Source organism: Anopheles bellator, chromosome 2 (genome assembly GCF_943735745.2).
Source record: "Anopheles bellator chromosome 2, idAnoBellAS_SP24_06.2, whole genome shotgun sequence".
NCBI lineage: Eukaryota > Metazoa > Arthropoda > Insecta > Diptera > Culicidae > Anopheles > Anopheles bellator.
The window spans coordinates 19,179,967-19,198,736 of NC_071286.1; the positions used below are offsets into that span (position 1 = coordinate 19,179,967).

General features: G+C 48.1%; 1 protein-coding gene across 1 annotated transcript in view; it reads left to right on the top strand.

Moving 5' to 3' along the window:
• The first annotated feature begins 337 nt into the window (after positions 1–337).
• Positions 338–18,770, top strand: part of LOC131208305 (inhibitory POU protein) — a 24,956-nt gene continuing 6,523 nt past the window's right edge. Inside the window, exons 1-3 of the mRNA XM_058200989.1 lie at positions 338–466; positions 3,505–3,561; positions 9,984–10,151. Coding sequence (XP_058056972.1) covers positions 338–466; positions 3,505–3,561; positions 9,984–10,151 — 354 coding nt within the window. The remainder of the gene's footprint in view (positions 467–3,504; positions 3,562–9,983; positions 10,152–18,770) is intronic.

The window sequence follows — 18,770 nt, forward strand, 5'->3', positions numbered from 1 at the left end:
GCAAACCGTAGCGACCATAGCGAGTGCCGGATTCGACGCTGTCCCACGTTCGCTGAATGCTAAACGGAGTAGGATTTTCCAGAATCACCTTGATTGGCGCTCCACGAATATCATTAGCTACGGCAAACGCGAAAGCAAAACCGAGTGTCACGGAACGGATCGTGCGCAGAACGACCGTGTAGTGCGCGCGGTGAACGGAAACCGTCGAAAGAGGCGTCACAAACCGTAAATCAGTGTTCGTGCCGTGTCCGCAGTGCATTACAACGACGTCAAAATTTATTCACCGACGCCTTTAGACGCCTCTAAGGCGTTAAAGCTGGAGGACGAGTTCTCCGGCATGACTATGCCCGTTTACCCGTCATCAGTCGATAAAATGAAAATGAGTACTCCGAGCTGCTTTCCCGGCCGATACAGCCCCAACTACAGGGGGCCCGAGCAGATGCGACGGTGTATGGCCAACCCTTCGGTGAGTATCGCTCGAGTGGGGTGCTGTTATGCTGCAAGATATTTACAATTATTACCATTATGTTTCGCAAATTCCTTTACTTTTCGTGTTTTAGATCACGATGAGCATGAGTAGGTCTTTATTATAAAAATATCACGCTATGCTAAAATATCTCTGGGCGCTATGCTTAGTCGGGGTTCGTCGCTTTTGACGATGTCTATTTCGGTGGAAAAATCTTTTTCCAATTCGTTCGAGTAACGGCCACGAAAGTGCGGTGCTTTAAGCAAGCATCTTCTACGAGAAAAACGGCACACGCCGTGTGTTAAAGTAACTGCAACCATGTTAACCTTGCCCATACTAACCTTGCCGGAGCCGGAGTGTGAAATATTAATAAGCAAAACAGCGACGAATAATTTTTACACAGCGTGGTGTGTATATGTGTGTGATCCACCTACAAAAAGGACTGAGTGAGTTTTCGTAGCTTGGCAGGAAAAGCTAGACAAAAAAAAGAGGTGTGACACATTTTTCGTACAATTTTGCAACATTGGCACACCAAATTGGCGTCGATTAAATGGAAAGCTAATTCCATTAGCCCGGGCAACCCGTTCGGTGGGCTACTGTGTCAGTGCAGGCAACCAGGCGGATGCTACTGCAATTTGTCATTTGTGTGTGCGTGTTCCTGTGTGTGCCCTGGCCCCGTGGTACGAAGATCAAATTTTCATAAAATCCACTCCGTACCTGGTCCGGGGTCCACCAGCCCCTTACGTAAGCGCTAAGTGCAATTGTCTAAGGCCGCACCAAGCCCCAAACGCATCCTTTTTGCTGCCACCTTTTCCGTTGAGTGTTGAGGATAATGATGGCCAATTGCCGTCGTCGTCGTCCCTCGGCGCGGTGCCGAAGGGCCCCGCTGTCACACGACACACGCTGACGTTTGGCCCAAATCGCGGTGATGAAATAGCAATGAATAAGCAAACGGTTGGTGGCCGGCTTATGGTAGCGCTAAAGTGAGATAAATATCACATCGAGCGGCCACATACACGAGGGCGCCACCCGCGGGACCGCGGCCATCGCAATTAGTCCCGGGAAGTCCGGTCAGGTCGGCTCGCTGGGTTTCTCGCTTCATTAGCAAAATTAACAAAATTAATCACTGTCTCCGGTTGCGTCAATCTTCGTCCCACAATCGCCGACAGTGATCGGAACGGACGGCCTGCTGGCTGCTCTGTCCGTGCGAGGCCCCCGGTCCCGTGTTGGCAAAAATGGCAAACCAATATCCTTGTGCCGAACGGTCGGCTCACTAACTAGCAGTTTAAGGGTGCAACACTGGCCCATAAATCGATCGCTCCTTTGCGTTTGCTTTGGAAAGAAAGTGGCCGCGCTGTGGCAGATACAAATCTGTTTCCACAACCCCACCTGGCTTAGGGCCGGTGGAAAACGGACGGCCGAGGCCGGGTTGTGTGGGGCGCGTAACAGGAAAAATTATCGACAGGTGAAACAATTTCCGTCCAATCAGCCAAACGCAAACGATCGAATGCCGGCAATTTAGTTTGATTTCCCCGCCGTTTTATGTTAACTTCCCGGGTTTTTCCTGCCGTTTTTTTCCCCGGCGCACCAACTCACAGTAGCTTGTAGGTCCATCCACCCGGTTGCAGTTCACGTACGCGTAATCAGGTTGCTGGCCGCGAACCAGCGCTGCCGTTGAGGCTGCTGGCCGCAGAATTTACTGTCCACTAAATTGATATTCTTGGGCTTAATTTTTGCGGACCCACTTTTGATGGTCGGTACGTGGTGCTGGGTCCCGGCCGCTGTCTTTACGATTGGATGGGCAGTTGCTGGTAGTGCGGCTCCGCTGCGCAGGGTGGTCAGAGGACGGTGTGATTGGTGTGGCGAACCGTAACATTGATAGCGGGACATGCAAATCGTTAAACCGATTGTCGCTACGCGCTGGAGTCCGCTTTCTGAGAATGGGCCATATTTTACCGGGTCCCCAATGGTTCGTGCTTGAGGAATAATTCTTAATTTTATGGTTTGTTATTCAATTATGTGTGTTGGTACAAGTTTGCTTCTTTTTTCTTGGTAACATTCGAGTAAATACACCATTTTTTTGTAGTAAAAACATATTAAGTAATTTTATTGTAGTGATTTGTCGAAAAGGTGATCTGGGGAACAATTTAATATTAATCGTGTTCTACTCCGGTTAAGTTTAGTTCGAAAAATCGGTCAATCTTACATGAGTTGAAAAAAGTAGAAGAGATCCGTAACCCTGCTGCTGTGGTAAAAGTATCGGGAATTCGCTAATGAGACTTTTTTTTTCATCTAAATCTATGTCGTTGTACATTTTTTTTCTATATAAAATAATGTCCACATGTTCGGGAGGTGTCACTACGACCTATCGTGTTTATTAAGAACTGTGAAATTTTCTTATTTCGTCCAGAGACTACTCTGATGGTTCGTGGTTTGAGTATTTGATGATGATGTTAAGGGTTATTGCTAGTAATCATTGTTACTTAGACATTGCGTTTTCGTTGTTTGTCTCATGGTTAATAATTGTTATTAACTCACCAAGCTGCTGTAATAATAAGCTGAAGTAACAAATTTGCACTTCTGATAGTGATTACCATGGTGAAAGTAACGTGGTGGTTCGGAGAGCTCATTCGGCAGCGAGTACCAGCATCCTTTCCTACCGGAATAAGAGAAATAAAGAAAAGTACAGCTGTTCATCCATTACATGCTCCAGCCAGTAACTCTAAACATTAAAAATTCTTATTTTTTTAGGTGCTTTGGTACGCGTATATTTTTCAGTTGATACTTGAAGAACTGCATATCTTGAAGTTGTTGTACGCAAAATTTACTTCATATCTTGAGCTTACTCAAAATGGCGGCGTTCGGCAGAACTTGTGAAATTTTATTCTTAGTGCCCTCGTTTTAACAACCTAGAACATCGCATCCAGGATGGACATCAAACGAAATTGAAAATCGGAACCACTGCCGTATGGCTCCGCTAGAAAACGCAAACTCCACTAACCGCTTGCATGTTTCTACTCTCTTCCTCCACTTTTCAGAGTCGATTTCTGGAGGACGCATCCCTGATGTGCAATTCCTGGTCACCGAGGCACAATGTGAGTACCAATTTCAACCTGCTTCCAGCGTCTGCACTTGCAGAAACGGACATTTGGCGTGCGTAGCGGCGGAATCGGAGACCGGAAATGGTTGGGAAATTAAATGAATAAAACTACATAAAAATGTAGTTAGTGAAGTTAAAGGGGGATATAAAAACTTTACTGCGGTTGCTGCTTGTCGGGCGCCCGCCGTCGGCACTACGATTCGTTGGAGATCCACTCTGCCCTCAAGGCCCTCAAGGTTCGGATCGGTGATTTTCTTTTTGCAAGACTAAAGGTGCGTGTTGCGGTTTGGGCAACATTGGGCCACCCTTCCGAGTGCTGCCGGTGTGTGTGGATGTAACAGTCCTTGAAAATGTTGCGGTTTTGTTTTGAAGCTCGGGGCCCGGGGACCAAAGTTCGGACTGGGCCGGGCCGAGAAACTCGTGCGCCTAAATTTACTCAGCAACTTTATCCTGTGCTTTCAATGTCCCCGTTTTCCGTTTCTCTACCGCGCCGCCATTCACGTTGCCTTACTCTTTGCGCTCGCGAAGGCAAACTTTGGATGTCCTCACGGGCCTCTCGGTAGAGCCTCGGTGTTTACATTCCACACGCTGGCTAGAATATCGATCGTACTCTTGGTGTACATGCCCTCAAACACATACACACTCCCAGCTACACACTGCTACGTATACGTATACTGGTAAGGTTTACTGTGATGCTCTCGTCATAGCAACCATCGCTGTTCGCCTTTCGTGTATGTTTTTTGCTCAATTTTATCATCGCGTCTCGTCCTGACGGCGCTTGATGTCCTGTTTTATTTCTCTCCGCCAGCGGATTGATCCGTCGGTCGGAAGTTTTATTTTGTTTTTTGAGTGTACTTTTTCTTCTTCTTCTGTTTCATTGGTAGTTTTTTTTTATTGATTGCTGTAACGTTTTAAGTGCCGGTTGATTGTACGGCCGTCGGGCAAGGGGCTGAGAGTTGGCATTTTACGTGGATGGTCGGGTCGGGCAAATGCTAAGTTCGTTCCTGTGTCTTCCGGATCCAGGACACCGACGTCACGTGGGCCATAAACATCCTACGCCCTTTCCGTCGGCTGTGGACATCAAACGTCACCAAATTCACGAGGAGAACGCAATTGGCAGCTGTGCTAACTGGAAACCAATACTTCATTAAAGCAAAATGTTAAATACGAAAATACTAAATAAATATTTATGAAATAAGAAGCGGTCCGTCGCTTTCCAAGATGCGATTGCTTGTTTCGAAGAAGGTCTGAATGAATCAATTTGTTGGTTTCAAGAGTTCGATTATTCAGCGGAAAGCTTAACCCTTTCATTCATTGATATCCAGTGAACCTCTACCGGTTGAAAAATTCCGCAAGTTCCGTCTTCAATGCGCCATTAATGATCGTGAATCGGTGATGATGAATCAGAACGGACTCTCCGTACCCATTCTTGTTAACTGATGGATTGAAATCGACGTTGTCGCCACGTCCATAGCACTCGCTACCGTTCGCCGAACTGTTGATGAAATAAATGAGGCCAATTGTAGAAAATTTAGTTACAATCACCAGTACGCTTGCGTAGGCCTCGGGCTGCTGACAGATGGAGCAAAAAATCGGAAAAAGTAACCATGAGTTGACAGATTGATTCGATGCTATCGTGGCCGGCCAGGGGCAAGAGTAAACTTTCTTTCCGCGGCCTGCACAAGCCACATACACACCTGTCAACGGGCTCGTGACTCACGGCGGTCATTTCGGACTTTCGAACCTTCACGAGATTGACCAGCAGCAACGGTGACACGTGGCAATAAAAGGCCATTGACGTGGCTTAACGTTGTTATGTTGTTTTTGGCACTTGAGTGCTGAAAGAGTGCACGGAGTGTGTAACATTTGATATATGACGGTATTTGTCCGAAAGTAAAAGAAAAAAACGACGGAACAACATCGGGCTGTGGGGGGCCGTGTGTGACGGTGCGGTCGTGATAAATGTCGTAAATATAATTACTCATCTTGCTCAGGCCGCTCGGCCAGGAGCCCATTTTCCAGGTGGACAGGTGGGGAAAAAACAAGAGAAACAATAACTGTCACTCGGCTCGGCCATTACTCGGCCTGACCGCAACCGCAGCACGGAAACGTGGACGCAGCGGTCAGGGGCTGGACATTTATAAACCGGACACACATTATGACGTGTGTTTTCTCGTGTGTCCGTGTTTCCGTTTGCTTTTATTTCCGGCTCAAAGAGAACCGCCACGGGCCGTCGGAACGGCGTGAGCCGGACCATATGGAGAAGGTCCCCGGGTATTTCGGGGGGACGTTGGACCGACACGAAAAAGCGAGACACCGCCGAAGGACCCCGCAAGCAAACACCCGGAAAAAGGGGTGACACGCTGAAAAAGAACTTCAGCCGCCGGCCGGCAGGGGTCCGACGGCTGGCACATGTTTCAATTATCCAAATTATACGCTCGCCCACTTCGCTGCACTTTTACGTTCGCTCGTTGCGTTTGCGCTCGCGTGGATGACGCACACAATTTTGACAGAAATTTTGAGAAAACGGCGAACCGCGGCCCGAGTCCGAGTAAATCAAGGTACTCAAATAATGAGGGGTACCAAAGTTCGCCGCGGGCCAATGTGAACGGTAGCAAGTGTAAATAAAAATGGTTCTCCCCCACCAAAACGGGAACCGAAGCTCGGGGCCGCTTGCCGCGTCTAAGCCTATAAATACACCTGTTACAGTTGGGAAGTCCTCCAATAAAAATAAAATAAACTCACTCGGCGGAAAATAAACCATGATATAGTAGGGCGCACGCGGTGCCTGGTGGACCTAAGCTGTTAACGGCAAGGACCCTCGTTTGAGACGATCCCGGCAAATGGAAGGGTGGTCCCGTCCCGGTGGCTATCGAGGGTTCATCATCAATGGCACCGTGGCCACTCGAAGGGGAGTTTAATTCTCGGCGCTCGGCTGTCCCTCTAGATGATGATTTCTCGCTTTTCCGTTCCCCCTTTGTCTTTCCGCTGTTTTATGTTGTACTTTCCTCCGTGGCCGCGGCCCTCTCCCCTGAGGAGGTCCTGAGGAGAGCCGGTGCCGATAAATTAAACCGAAGTGCTAAAGAAAGGCCTCGTGGCAGGCATCTTCGCGGCGAACGGGGTGCGAGTGGGCTGCTGCCATCCTGGGGCTTTGGGATGATAATTAACAAATTTATGTAGCACTTCGCACGATAGATGTGCGCGCCACTGTTGCGCTTGATGTGGTCACCATGCCCGGTATGCCTTGTTACCTGCATTTACGGTGACCTTACTACGGTGTTTGATGAAGGGTTTATGGGAAGCGAAAACCATTATCGGTCCTTGGTGGAAGACGTCTTTTTTTAAGAATGTTGAAACGACTGATTGTAGCGCGCAACAGCCACCGGAAGTGCAGCAAATCAAGGCCGGAAGCTGCCCATTTCCTATCGACCCTATTCGACGAGACCCAACAAGCGTGGTAAGCTGCCGCACTCAACGCCTTCCGTTGCGATATCGATCTTGCTGTATAAACGCTTCCGGATCGGAAGGACCCCAGAAAATCACGCAAACATCCACCACCAGCGCCACTCCGTTGAAGTGGTCCCACTCAAATGAAGCACCAACGGGGTTTTTCCTTTTTTTACCAACCACCCTTTTCGTGGGCAGAACTTTACAGGTGCGCGTTCGACCGTCCGAGGGCCCTATGTTCCGTGGGTTAATTTCATTTTTCTGCGGTCCACTTTTCCGTGTGCGTGCGTATGTGTGGTTTACTCCACTTGTTTGCCCGTTTCGGGCGCGCAAGGGGCCAACAGCCACAAATAACATCCGGTCACGTGCTTCAACCCCGGAGCCTGCCATCGCGATCGATTCGACAGGTTGGCATTAACGAACTGCGGCATTTTTCCCGCTCCTTCTTGCGCCACCGCCGGCGTCCGCGTCATCATCATCATTCATCAAAAATCGAACCATATGGTGTGCGCAAGAAAACGTGTTTATCGGTGGCCAGTTCCCATCGTACGCTATCGCCCGAAAAGAAACATGCTGAGCTGAGCCAGGAAATTAGAACGGGAACTACCTTCTTCTTGTGCTTCGCTGCACCGTTTCACAAATTGGATCAAGTGATTCCGCAAACCGCCGGGGCGTGTGTTTCGGGATAAGTTTACGTTAAATTCGGATTACGCCGTTTCCGATGCTTCGATACACGATTTGTGATTGGCTTGCGTTTGCGGCTGCGGGTTCGTGGGACTCCCGGCCCGGAACCCGAATTGGGCCGACGCTCAATGTCTCAATTGGGGGATTTTGGGGGTTACCGCATCGGTTGGGTGCGGGAATGACAAATTGGCTCAGCAATTGGATGATCCCCGAAAATGATTGTGGCTCTCGTTGTAGCAGTCGCTCATTTTATTAGGCAAACGCACGAACGTCAAACTTTTGTGGATCGGGTTTTTTGGGGTGGATGAAGACGACATACTTGAAGACCCTTTTGGTTGCTGTTGTTGGTTTTCTTGCTGATTAGAATGTCAGGAGAATCGTATAGAATGCTATTGTTTGTCTCTCAGCCGTTTGATTCGTTTCTTCTTATTCTATGAAACCTTTAACATAAAAGTAATTACTAAAATGACTTGAAAAGTCGTCTTTCAATTATGAAATACAGGGTGGCCCATTGGAAGTGCAAGCGTTTGTTACATTAAAAAATACACTTAAAAATTATTTCTGTTGTTGTTCATTTGAAAACTCTTTCATGTTGCTCCAAGGAGATTTATAGTTTGGATTTCAAATACCCCACAGATAAATGCCTGGTGGCTTCAAATCTGACGATCTCGATAATCAGTTGAAATTACCATTTCTCGATATTCGATTCGAAATTATCATTATTATTATTATTAAAATGACTGTTGGTTGAGCTGTGTGGTACGGTCCTGTTGGAGCCAGTAATCGTCAATGTCATTTTCACAAACAATAGGCATCACGAGACCCGCGAGACCATGGCCCGATAACGCTCATCATTGATAATTACCGTAGCTCCATCTTCAGAAAAATACGAAAATGCTTGAAAATGTTTTGATTATATCGCACCAAACAATAACTTTTGTGTCGTAAAGGAATTGCTGTTGGAAAAATGGTGGTGTTTCCGTAGCCCAAGCCCATCCGTTTTGTGTATTTACGTGTACATTTAACGAAAAATATGCTTCGGCAATATGCTATGTTGAATATGCAACTGAACAATTTCAACATCGAATAATATGTTATGTTAATCTCGTGTAAGTCGTAATGAAAACTTTTGTTTGTTTGAAGACAATCGGTGCTTGGAAGAAGATCCTTCGTAATGTTACTTAACTTCGTAACAACATTGGATGACGTACGAGCTTTTCTTTTTGAGCCAAATCACGTTAGACAACTGTTCTGCCGCCTGTCCTATGATTGAGGAACCGACGAAGGCCATAACACTTTACATTAACGATCGCATTACCAACCACAATCTGTCAATATTATGGGATCGTTTAAAATCATTAAAATTTTACAACCATTATCACGGTTGTCCAATAATCCCGCTTTGGGTTGCAAGTGCGGGCTGGAACCCATTTTCATCCCTCAATTCGCTGCAGGTCGACCAGGGGCTTGCGGAACATTTCGATTACGCAACCAAATCGCAACGCAACCGAACCCTTCACGGTTCACGGCACCAGCGGCCAGCCAGCCAGTCCCTTGCGATGATTGTAAAATCGAAAGAGTGACAGGTACCCGTGGGCACGCCCGAGAGACATCTGGCAGTATGGGACCGGGGACCAAATTATTACAAGACAACTAATAAGCTTACCTTCTCCGCCGTGCATCATGTGCCTGAGGGGCCGGCCGAAGGTTTACGACCATCCCGGAGAACCACCGCACCAGTGCCGGCCGGCACACCATGGCCATCAGCATCATCAACGGAAAGTGACAATTAACCCTTTGATTTTGCTACTCAAAAATGTTTCCTCTGGGAATGTTGACGTTAATTAGAAAGGCGTTAGAGAGGCCGCAAAAGTTGCTGGTCAGAGCCAGTGTCGCTCCGCGGAGCGACACAGCGGCCAACGTTTGAAGGGATTCGGGAGGGATTTTGGCCGGCCAGCCGGTTGGGAGGAAATTTATCGTCCTTGTTATGAGGATGGATGTGGATTTTTAATTGCGTAGAAAATATCGTTTTGTTCCTCATTTAGCTTCGGGACCAAGCTCCGTGTGTGCGTGTGGGACTGAGATCGAAAAAGACTCGAAAGGACCGATAGTAACCCGTTCCGATCCGAGGACGGTGGAAGGGAGCATATATTATGCAAAGGGTCCCAACACTTGCGCACCACTCTGTGGCCATTCGCAGCTCTGGGCTAGGTGGTTTTGCTTTCGTCTGGCACTTCTTCCGTGTATCCGTTGGTCTGATGTTTCTCGTTTCGTTTACACTTTCAGGGCGACATATTTTCTGGCATGAGCGATGGAATTTTGAGCAGGGCAGAAGCGCTGGCGGCCGTCGATATTGGCAAGCACCAGAACAACCACCCGCAGATGGCCACGCAACTGAAGCACGACGTCATGTACCATCACGGGATGGGCGGGCCGCCGCAGAGGCCTCTACAGGTACGGTTGATGCCCCTCTTAATGATGACTTTATTATTTCATTACTCCTTTTCAAATAGCTTTCAGTTTTTGTTGATTTGTTTACATTTTTTTGCCGGAGGGACTTATGTCGGCATCAACAAACATATAAGGAATGTTCACTTTAGTCCAAACTTATCCAGCCCTCAAATCACGTCGCTACTACCAAGGAATTGCGCCTGGAGCGGGCCATCTGGAGTGGAGACCTCATGGCCCGTCTGGCTGGACTTGTACCAGATGAAATAGACACTATAAGTCGAAGGCTCTCCAATGTAGCTAAGGTGCACATAGCGATAGAGCAACCTTCGGGCAACCTTCGGGCAACCTAGGTCAGCAGATAATTGAGACTAAGACCAAATGCATGGTGACACCACCACCACCACCCTACCAATAACACCGGAGAGCATACGTAAGTGTAATGTACTAATAGGTGACCGAAAGTTCGAAGTCGTCTCGAGCTTCACCTATCTAGGGGCAAAGACTAGCATTGACAACAACGTAACTGAGGAGATTCGCGCTAGGGTCAGGCCATTCTATACAGAACCTTCTACAGTTCCTTTACAATCCGCATCCGAGAAGAAGATGCTCTGATTGATTTTTGGCCCCGTATGTGTGGAGAGATAATGAAGCAGTCGCTACAACAGCGAGCTGAGCGCGTTGTGCTACGACCTCACTATTGTGTAACGTGTACGCCTTGCCAGGCTTCGTTGTGCCGGTCATGTCATGAGAATGGCAGATGACGAACCAGCTCGCTAAGTCTTCTTAGACCGTCCATAGGGACCCGTTTAAGATAAGCCATCTTAGAGGCTATTGCAAGACCGCTCGGTGCTTGTGACGCCGGATAAAGTAAGTGAAGTAAAGAATGTAAAAAGAAAAGTTCCTTCAAAAGAGATGCGAACCAAATCTTCGTGAGGCACCAGGCGTCTCCATTGACTTGTCGTCAGCGTTGGTCTTCGAATGAATTACAATTTTTAATAATGCGCAAACACTAAAATTTCCAATAATAGGCATAATTTAAGCCGTGATTCATACAATAGTGAAACTTGATACTTTAAAACCAAATTCCTTGTTTGGAGAATGGTGAAGATCGCCAATTTCTGTGATGATTGATTGGTGCCCGTTGCGTACCATTTGCACAGACTTTATGAAACGCCTGACTAGGTTTGAACTTTGTAGTTGTTCCACAATGTTCCTTGCGCTATTTAATAGCACCAAATTAATCGGATTACCGAGCTGCGTGGAACAGCTCTATCATGGTAGCTAAAGTAGCTCAGGCAGCGGTAAGAGACGCGCATAGGTCACAATTTTCCATAAGGCTTAGTGCAGATTAACGTTAATCTTTTGCAATAATTACTAGCGATTAGGAGCTTCTGATCGCCGGCGCTCGATCGTAATCATTGAAAAGTCGTTAGAAACTCGAAATTCCGTTCCGAACACCGCACACTGTTTGGCCCCGTCTCACAATTATCCCATTACGCCAGTCCCCCGGCCAACGTCGACACCGGGCGTCCCCGCTCTGCAGCTGCTGCTGCTGCCGCCGCCGCTGGTCGGAGGTTGGATTTTAAACAATCAAACCTAATCGTGTTCCTCCGTAGCCGACGCCGGCCCTTATTATTGTACCGGTGTTTTTGTCGGGTGGATTAAAATAATTTTCAATTTCCTCCGAGCGATTTGCACCCTCCGTCCGACACGCACGCCGGCACGCCCGTTCGCCCTCCAGCATCCTCGCACGCGGCGACGGACAAAGGGCGAGGAGCTTGTCTTTGCACCGTTTAGCCAACGGCAACCACCGGAACGAATGGTGTAACAAATGTGATTTTTGGCCCCTGGCTTCGTGGCGGTGTGTGTTTTCCCATTCTAATTTGGCGCGGTTGCCGGCGGCACGTGCGTGGTGCGGTCGAGGCCGGGGGCCGGCAATCGACGACGCAAGCGCTGGTGCCGGTGCCGTGTCGTCTATTGGTTTTTCCTGCGGCACTCGCGGCGGCCGCTTGCGGTATCCAAATGAGTCGCACGTCGATGGAAAACCCATTTAAAGCGGAACAGTTGGTGAGCACGGGAAGTGCGACCTAGAAGTACTTAAAGGGAGGTTTGAATGGGAAGTGGTTCCTCTTCGAGCTGCCAATCGTCGTGTCCTTTTTTGTAAAAGCAAACATCATTTGTTTTCAAAAAGTTTTATCCTTTACAAAGACGTTCTTCATACAGAACATTAATACATTGTGTAAGAACGTGTTACCAGATGTACCAGATTTTCGCTCAGAAAACATATTTTATTGCCTTACAATGCAAAACTCTACATCATTCAAAGTATTTGCCAATGCTATGCATTTTTACCATCTTTCTGGCAATTTGAGGAGTTTATAAACGCTAAAAGATTGGTTTCTTCAAGCCATTTTTATGAAGGAATTGAGCTCATCACATTTTTAAACCACTGAAAGAATTGGGATTTTCGTAGACCATGCTTTCCATAAGCCTCAATATTCAATGTGGTTCTGCAGTAACTTTTTTCAAACGTTCAAACGTAGAAAATCGCACTTTCTGGATGCAAAAATCGAACTGTTCAAAGCACTCCAAATGTAAGTTTTAGAGTAAAATATGTTTTTTTTTTCAGAAGAAATCTTTTACTGGATGTCGAAACAAGGCAGTGTTATCAATAAACCTTCATGATTAGAAATTAATTGACAACTAGAGCAATTGGCTAGCGTTTTCGTACCTGGACAACTGGTAACGTACTGGAAACAATGTATGGTCTCTAATTATTCACAAAATCTTCTAAAATCGATACCAATGGATCGTGCATTACCGGATATTGAAATGTATTTGAAATATTTAGCAGACTGAATGTACTGCACCCATTGCAAGTAATATTTTTGCGTCGATTGTAAGAAATATCCCGAATCAGGACATCCATCCTGTCAATTTGACCACATTTTCACCACGTTCCCTTATTTGGCACCAATTCTCCAACCAAGTTCCGTGGTAAATAGCTGACATAAAGATAAATAAAAATGTGTAAATTTTTACGTCAAATTCGATACTGTAAAGGCTTCTATTCTTATCTAATTGATAAGGCACTGCGTATTTTAATATCTTCCTTTGGTGTCTCAAGGTTGCAGAAAATTAAGAACAAACATCTTTGGTTTCACGACGAATAACAAATGTTGTTCGCATGCAAAGGCGTTAGGACATTAGAAATTCAGTAAAGCACGATCTCTTTGAGGCAACTTGGTCCGTTTATGCCGCATTACCAGGAAAGCCCTCGTCGACTGCCTGAAGGCATCAGCTGAAACAAAAACGCTCCACTGAAACACAGCTCTTTAAAACCTTAAAGCTCACATGGAGATGTCCGACACCTTACGGACGCCCGCTGCTTCCCTTCACCGGGCGTCGCCCTGCCATGCTCGCCGTTCAATAAATATAGAAGAGCAAGAATGCCACCGGAGCGACGTAATGGTTTCATTTTGCTTTATTTTGGTCTGTAATTTTTTATCACTATTGCTCGCTCCCCCGTTCCGGAGCGGAATTCACGTCCTTCGCTAGTTCGCAATCGTTGGCTTCAAACAACAAGAAAGTCGGGAAAGAAAACCCATCGCCCGTGGGATGCTCTAGGCCCCGTTGGGCGCGCGAATTGTTTTCCCGATTTCCCCGAACGCCCTCCGGCCTGTAAGAAATCTCGTGGCAAAACGTACCCATTATTACCTTCGGGGAGTTCGCGGGTGGGAGCGACTGGTCTTTCCCCACCGGGGCCATTCAATGCATAATACAGTTCAACAATGAAGCTTGTTGATAAAACATGCTCAAATGTGCGCCCGCTTATCATAAGCATACGCGGAGCCGCGCAACGGCATATACCCCGTAGACAGCCCTCCCGTTTCGACCCTTGGGGCAACCGACGCCCTCGGTCCGAACACCTCGGTTCGGTGTCCGATTCCGGCGGCAACACCGGTTTCGGGGCAACAATTGTGCCACTTGTCGCTCAAGTGGCCGTCATTCCGGCTGGTGTTTTGCGACATCTCAATTCGCTCGCGTGCTCTGCGCGGCCGCCACGTGACACGGCACGTGACGCATCCCTGCGCACCGGGCACCCGTTTCGGTCGAACACCTCGTGGCGCGGGACGCCATCGTTATGTAAAGATATGTTGCCTCCAATTGATATTTATGATTGCGCATATCCAAGCGAGTGCACTCCGGGGCCGGGCCCTGCTTGTAATTGATCACAAACGAAATCAATTACTGTAATGAGAAACAAACCGGGCTCGAGGTGCAGCGAACGTGCAGACGGGGCACAAACTTTGGCCACCGGGTGGGAATTGTTTTAAAGTTGTTTTTATTTCTTTTCACCCCAGCTCAGGACAGTTTTTTTTCGCCCAGCTCCGGCCACGATCGTTTGTGGTATTCGACGTTAGTGTTGGTTCTTTTTCATTTCCTCAGTGAACAAATCGCCAACCGTTTGTTGGTACAAAACGGTGTTGCGATAGCCATCTGTTTGCGGGGCGTTTCACTGGATCCGTTTCCGTTCGGTTCTGGGGTCATAAATAATTGATTACCAAACCGGTGCAGCTCAATTAAATGTGATTAACAACATTATTTTTGGCTGGCGAATTAGAATGGCGAAGTCGAATGATGAGCACGTTCAAAGTTGGACACAGTTGTCCGCAATGCACCCGAAATCAAACCAAAGGGGACCCTTTCGAATCAAACAAGTCAATGGTAACCAACTGACTAGTTAACCGTTCAATGCACAAGTCCTGCTCTTTGTTTGATTAAACGAAAATTAATATACAAACACATGCATTGTTTGCATCTCACAATGGCGAACAGAAAAACGGAGTTTCGCCTTCTTGAGACCAAGCACTACCTTTAAGACGCACCGACCGAAGACTCGCTGCGGACCCGGATTGAAAGGCTGGGTGGCTAACTGACTGACTAACGCGTCCTTCATCGCCCGCTCCCGTCGCCGTAACCTCAGTTGTCGAAAAGCATAAACCTTCATAAATAAGTAATGAAACACGCAACGACGTCACGCCAACGGGCCGAGTGAGGCACAAAATCGATCGGCCACTCGGCTTTTGGCGAAGGAATAAATCTCAAAGATGAACCACCCGAGTCCAGCCGAATCCGGGTTCACGACGTTCTTTTATGACTAAACCGCGAAGTGCGCCCCTTTTTCTGAAGCTGTTGCGCCGTGAAGCAGGGCATTGGAAGGACACTGATGAGAGAGATTAAGTGAGGTTACCGCGTAGCGTGTTCCGTTGGAATATTCATTCGAACCAATCGGGAGTCCCGTGGTTTGTGGGTCCATTCGGTGAAGGATGCAGCTCGGTACGGCCTTCCGAGGGCCACCCTTTCAGCAACAATCACAGTTGCACAGTCGGGTGCGCCTAAATAAATCGATATCGGTTCCCGGTGCGCACGGAAGGCGACCCATAATAGGCTTTCGCCATCCGACGCCATCCCCGGGCACAATCATGGAGCACAAATCCATTCTATGGGGCTCGAGCGGACGGCCTGAGCTCCGGCACTTCCGGTGGTGGTGGTGAAGCTGGTGAAAAGCTTTTTAGCTCCACCGGAAACGAGCCTTTCGAGCAGCCTTGTGTTGTGCGTCTGCGCGTGGATTGCCTTCGTGGTGGATTGTTTTCACCCGGACCGGGGGCCGTACATCGAGCTGTCATCTCCCCGACCGACCGACCGGCGGACAGGCCGGCCGGCCGGAAATGGACCTCGAGCGCACCGGTTTTCCGTTCGAACAGCATCATCGGAGCGGCCGGTGGACAGAGAAAGAAAGAAAAAACATTAGAATAAAATAAATTGAAGCCGGAATGGCCAGAATGGCCGGACAGGACAAAAGGTGCAGCAGGAAGAGACCAAACAAAAATGGCGGCACCACGTGGTGCGCGCTACGAAATTCCTATGATTGGGTGTTTTTTTTTTAGATCGCGAACTGAAATAAAAAAGCAACCGGGAAAGGTCCTGCGGTACAAACCGGGGGCCAGGCTGGTGGTGAGGTGAAACACTGGCCCGAGGGCAGCGACATCAGCCACCCGGGCCCAGTCTTTCGTGTTTCATATTTTTTTCCACTCGTCTCTTCTTGGAATGAATTTATTTTTCAGACCGGAAGAAGCATTCGTTTAATGAAAATATCATAACGAGACGGTGACGGTGGCCGTGCCGTTCCCGACCCGTTGGTCGATGAACACGGAATCGTGTTTAGGATTTTTCGGCATCAAACTGATGGGAGGGCGTGTGGGCCCCTTCCGTTGATGTTTCATCTTTTGCACCGGTAGCCGGTGGCCGGTGGCTTCCTTTTTTTTTGTTGGTCCTTTTATTTTGTTTTGAATACTAAATAGCAGGTAATTGAATTAGTCGGAGGATTTGTTGTAGGGAGACAATTTTTCGGCAGAATAATGCGCGCTCACCGTTGATGGGGAGGGTCCAGGTTTTTTGGGGCCACATCGTTTTCTTCGCGCCAACGGCTGGAAGGCGCGTTTTTAGCACCAAAGCAGATTAATTCAGTGTAATTAGAGGCAAAACAGGTGTTTGATGGGTGGAAAATTGTCCGGATTTACAGTGACTGGAGATGGAAACGCCACCTGAATTTGAAGGATGTTCGGAAGAATCTGTAGCCAACGTTTCTTGGTTCTATTTTCAACCTTTAAATGTACTCCACAAGAGATGAAACATATTTAATAATCATTGCTAATCACTTCCAAACTACTGCGAAAGTGCCATTTCGTTTACTCAAATTAAAAGAAGTGATTAAAATATTTATACACTGCAAGCTGAGCGCTCATCGCTTATCAACGCATTCTTTATTTACTAAGTAAATGCCTGCGGAAGTAATTCTAGGCCAAGAAGTTGATTGTTAACCACATTTTGCACCAAAGGTAGCTTCAAAGGAAGTAACAGTCCCATTTAATAACCGATCCATTGCAAAAAAGATGGGTACATTTACCGTACTCTTCTGATTCCGCTTTTGAAGTGCGAAGAAAAACAGCTCTCTCAGGCTGGCCCGATTCCCATTTTTCCATTAGGATAATGTTGCCAGATATTGTTGCCCGCATCGCAATCCCGGGCGTCAGAGATCGGGGGCGATCCGATGAAAGAGCCACTTTCCATGGGCCAGTTACCCATGCTGATGCTTTCTTGGGATCGTGTCACTGTTGATTAGGGTACGATTATGATAACCGAGATATGGCGCAAAAATCTGTCCCCGTCATCGCGAATCTGGGCTCAAAACACCGCCCAGCGCGGATTGCGTGAATTCTATTAACCCGCAGAGCACCGATCGACCCCGATAGTCGGTCGATCCGAAGTGCTCCTGCACTCCGAGATTTGGACGAACCCGGCACTATCTGGCGTATCGATCTTAAGCACTTGATGATGCGCTCGCTAATAGGATTGCCATGATCTGCTCTTTGTGTATGTTACCACCGTCAATCTGTGCCCGTGGCTCGAACTGACAATTCCTTTCAACACTCCGTTGGCAGATGCTCTCTTTTTTCCGGTGGCAGGTTGGCCCTCCGCTGGCAGAAAGATTCACGTCTAATTGTCAGCAGTTGAGCGGCAGGAAGTCGGGCTCGGTCGGTGCCGGTGCTGCCCGATTTACAGGGCCCCTTGTAAGCCCTCGGGAAATAAGCCGAGAAAAAAGGGATCACCCCCTGGGTTCCGGGACAGATTGCAACGGGGGCGGAGGCGCAGAGTGTATCATAATATGTTTTTGAGTATGTAGAAAGGCGAGAAGAGCAACAATGATCCCACCGAATGGCGGACAATAAAAAAAAAGAAGCAGGCACCAGGCTGACGGCGTTCAGGGAACCGAAACAACACCAGTCAAAACAACAATAACAACAAGGGGGAAGCTGTCGAAGAAGTTCCCTGTGTGGCCTGTGCCATTTCTCACCGGCAGGAGCAGCAGCGAAAAAAAGGAGCAACCGAAACCGGGAGGGTTATCGGTGCCCGGGAACGTTTATGCACTCCGGGGAGAACTCAATTGCTTTTATAGCACGGCAACACGGGCACGGCAGTCAGGGTCTAACAAGTTCCGATCCGAATCCGGTTCGTCGGCCAAGAATTGCTTTGCTTTTGCCAACTCCCAGCAAAAGAACGAATGAAAAAAAAAACCCACAAATGGCAGAACGAGGGATTCCCAATTTCTTCGTCCGCAATAAGCGGACGGGCCATGCCGGAGTGGGTGGGCCAGGGGGGGTGGGTGGACGGATAGGACATCACCGGGATCGAAAGGGTCGAAAGGGCGATCACAGACCAGCCAGTCGGGTTCGGATCGAATTCCTCGCCGTTCGGGTCGTGTCCGGGCGTAGAGTCGTTTTTCCGACTCTCCGATAAAGATGTAAAAGTCTGTCCTTACTGTCCGTGGGACATTTTATTTGGAGTCTGTCTTAAGTCTCGTAAAACCGCCCGGATTACGGTGGGACGTTAGCCGTGCTCGCCGGGAGCAACAGCTCCCGGCTCCCGGACTTCCAACTCGTTTTGCGCCACCGGAATGAGACTTCAAAACAATGGCGAAGTGCCATTTGTTGCTGTTGATGCGTATCTATCCAAGGGGACCCCGGGAGCTGAGCTGGACCTTGCCAGCCCTGCGGTTGA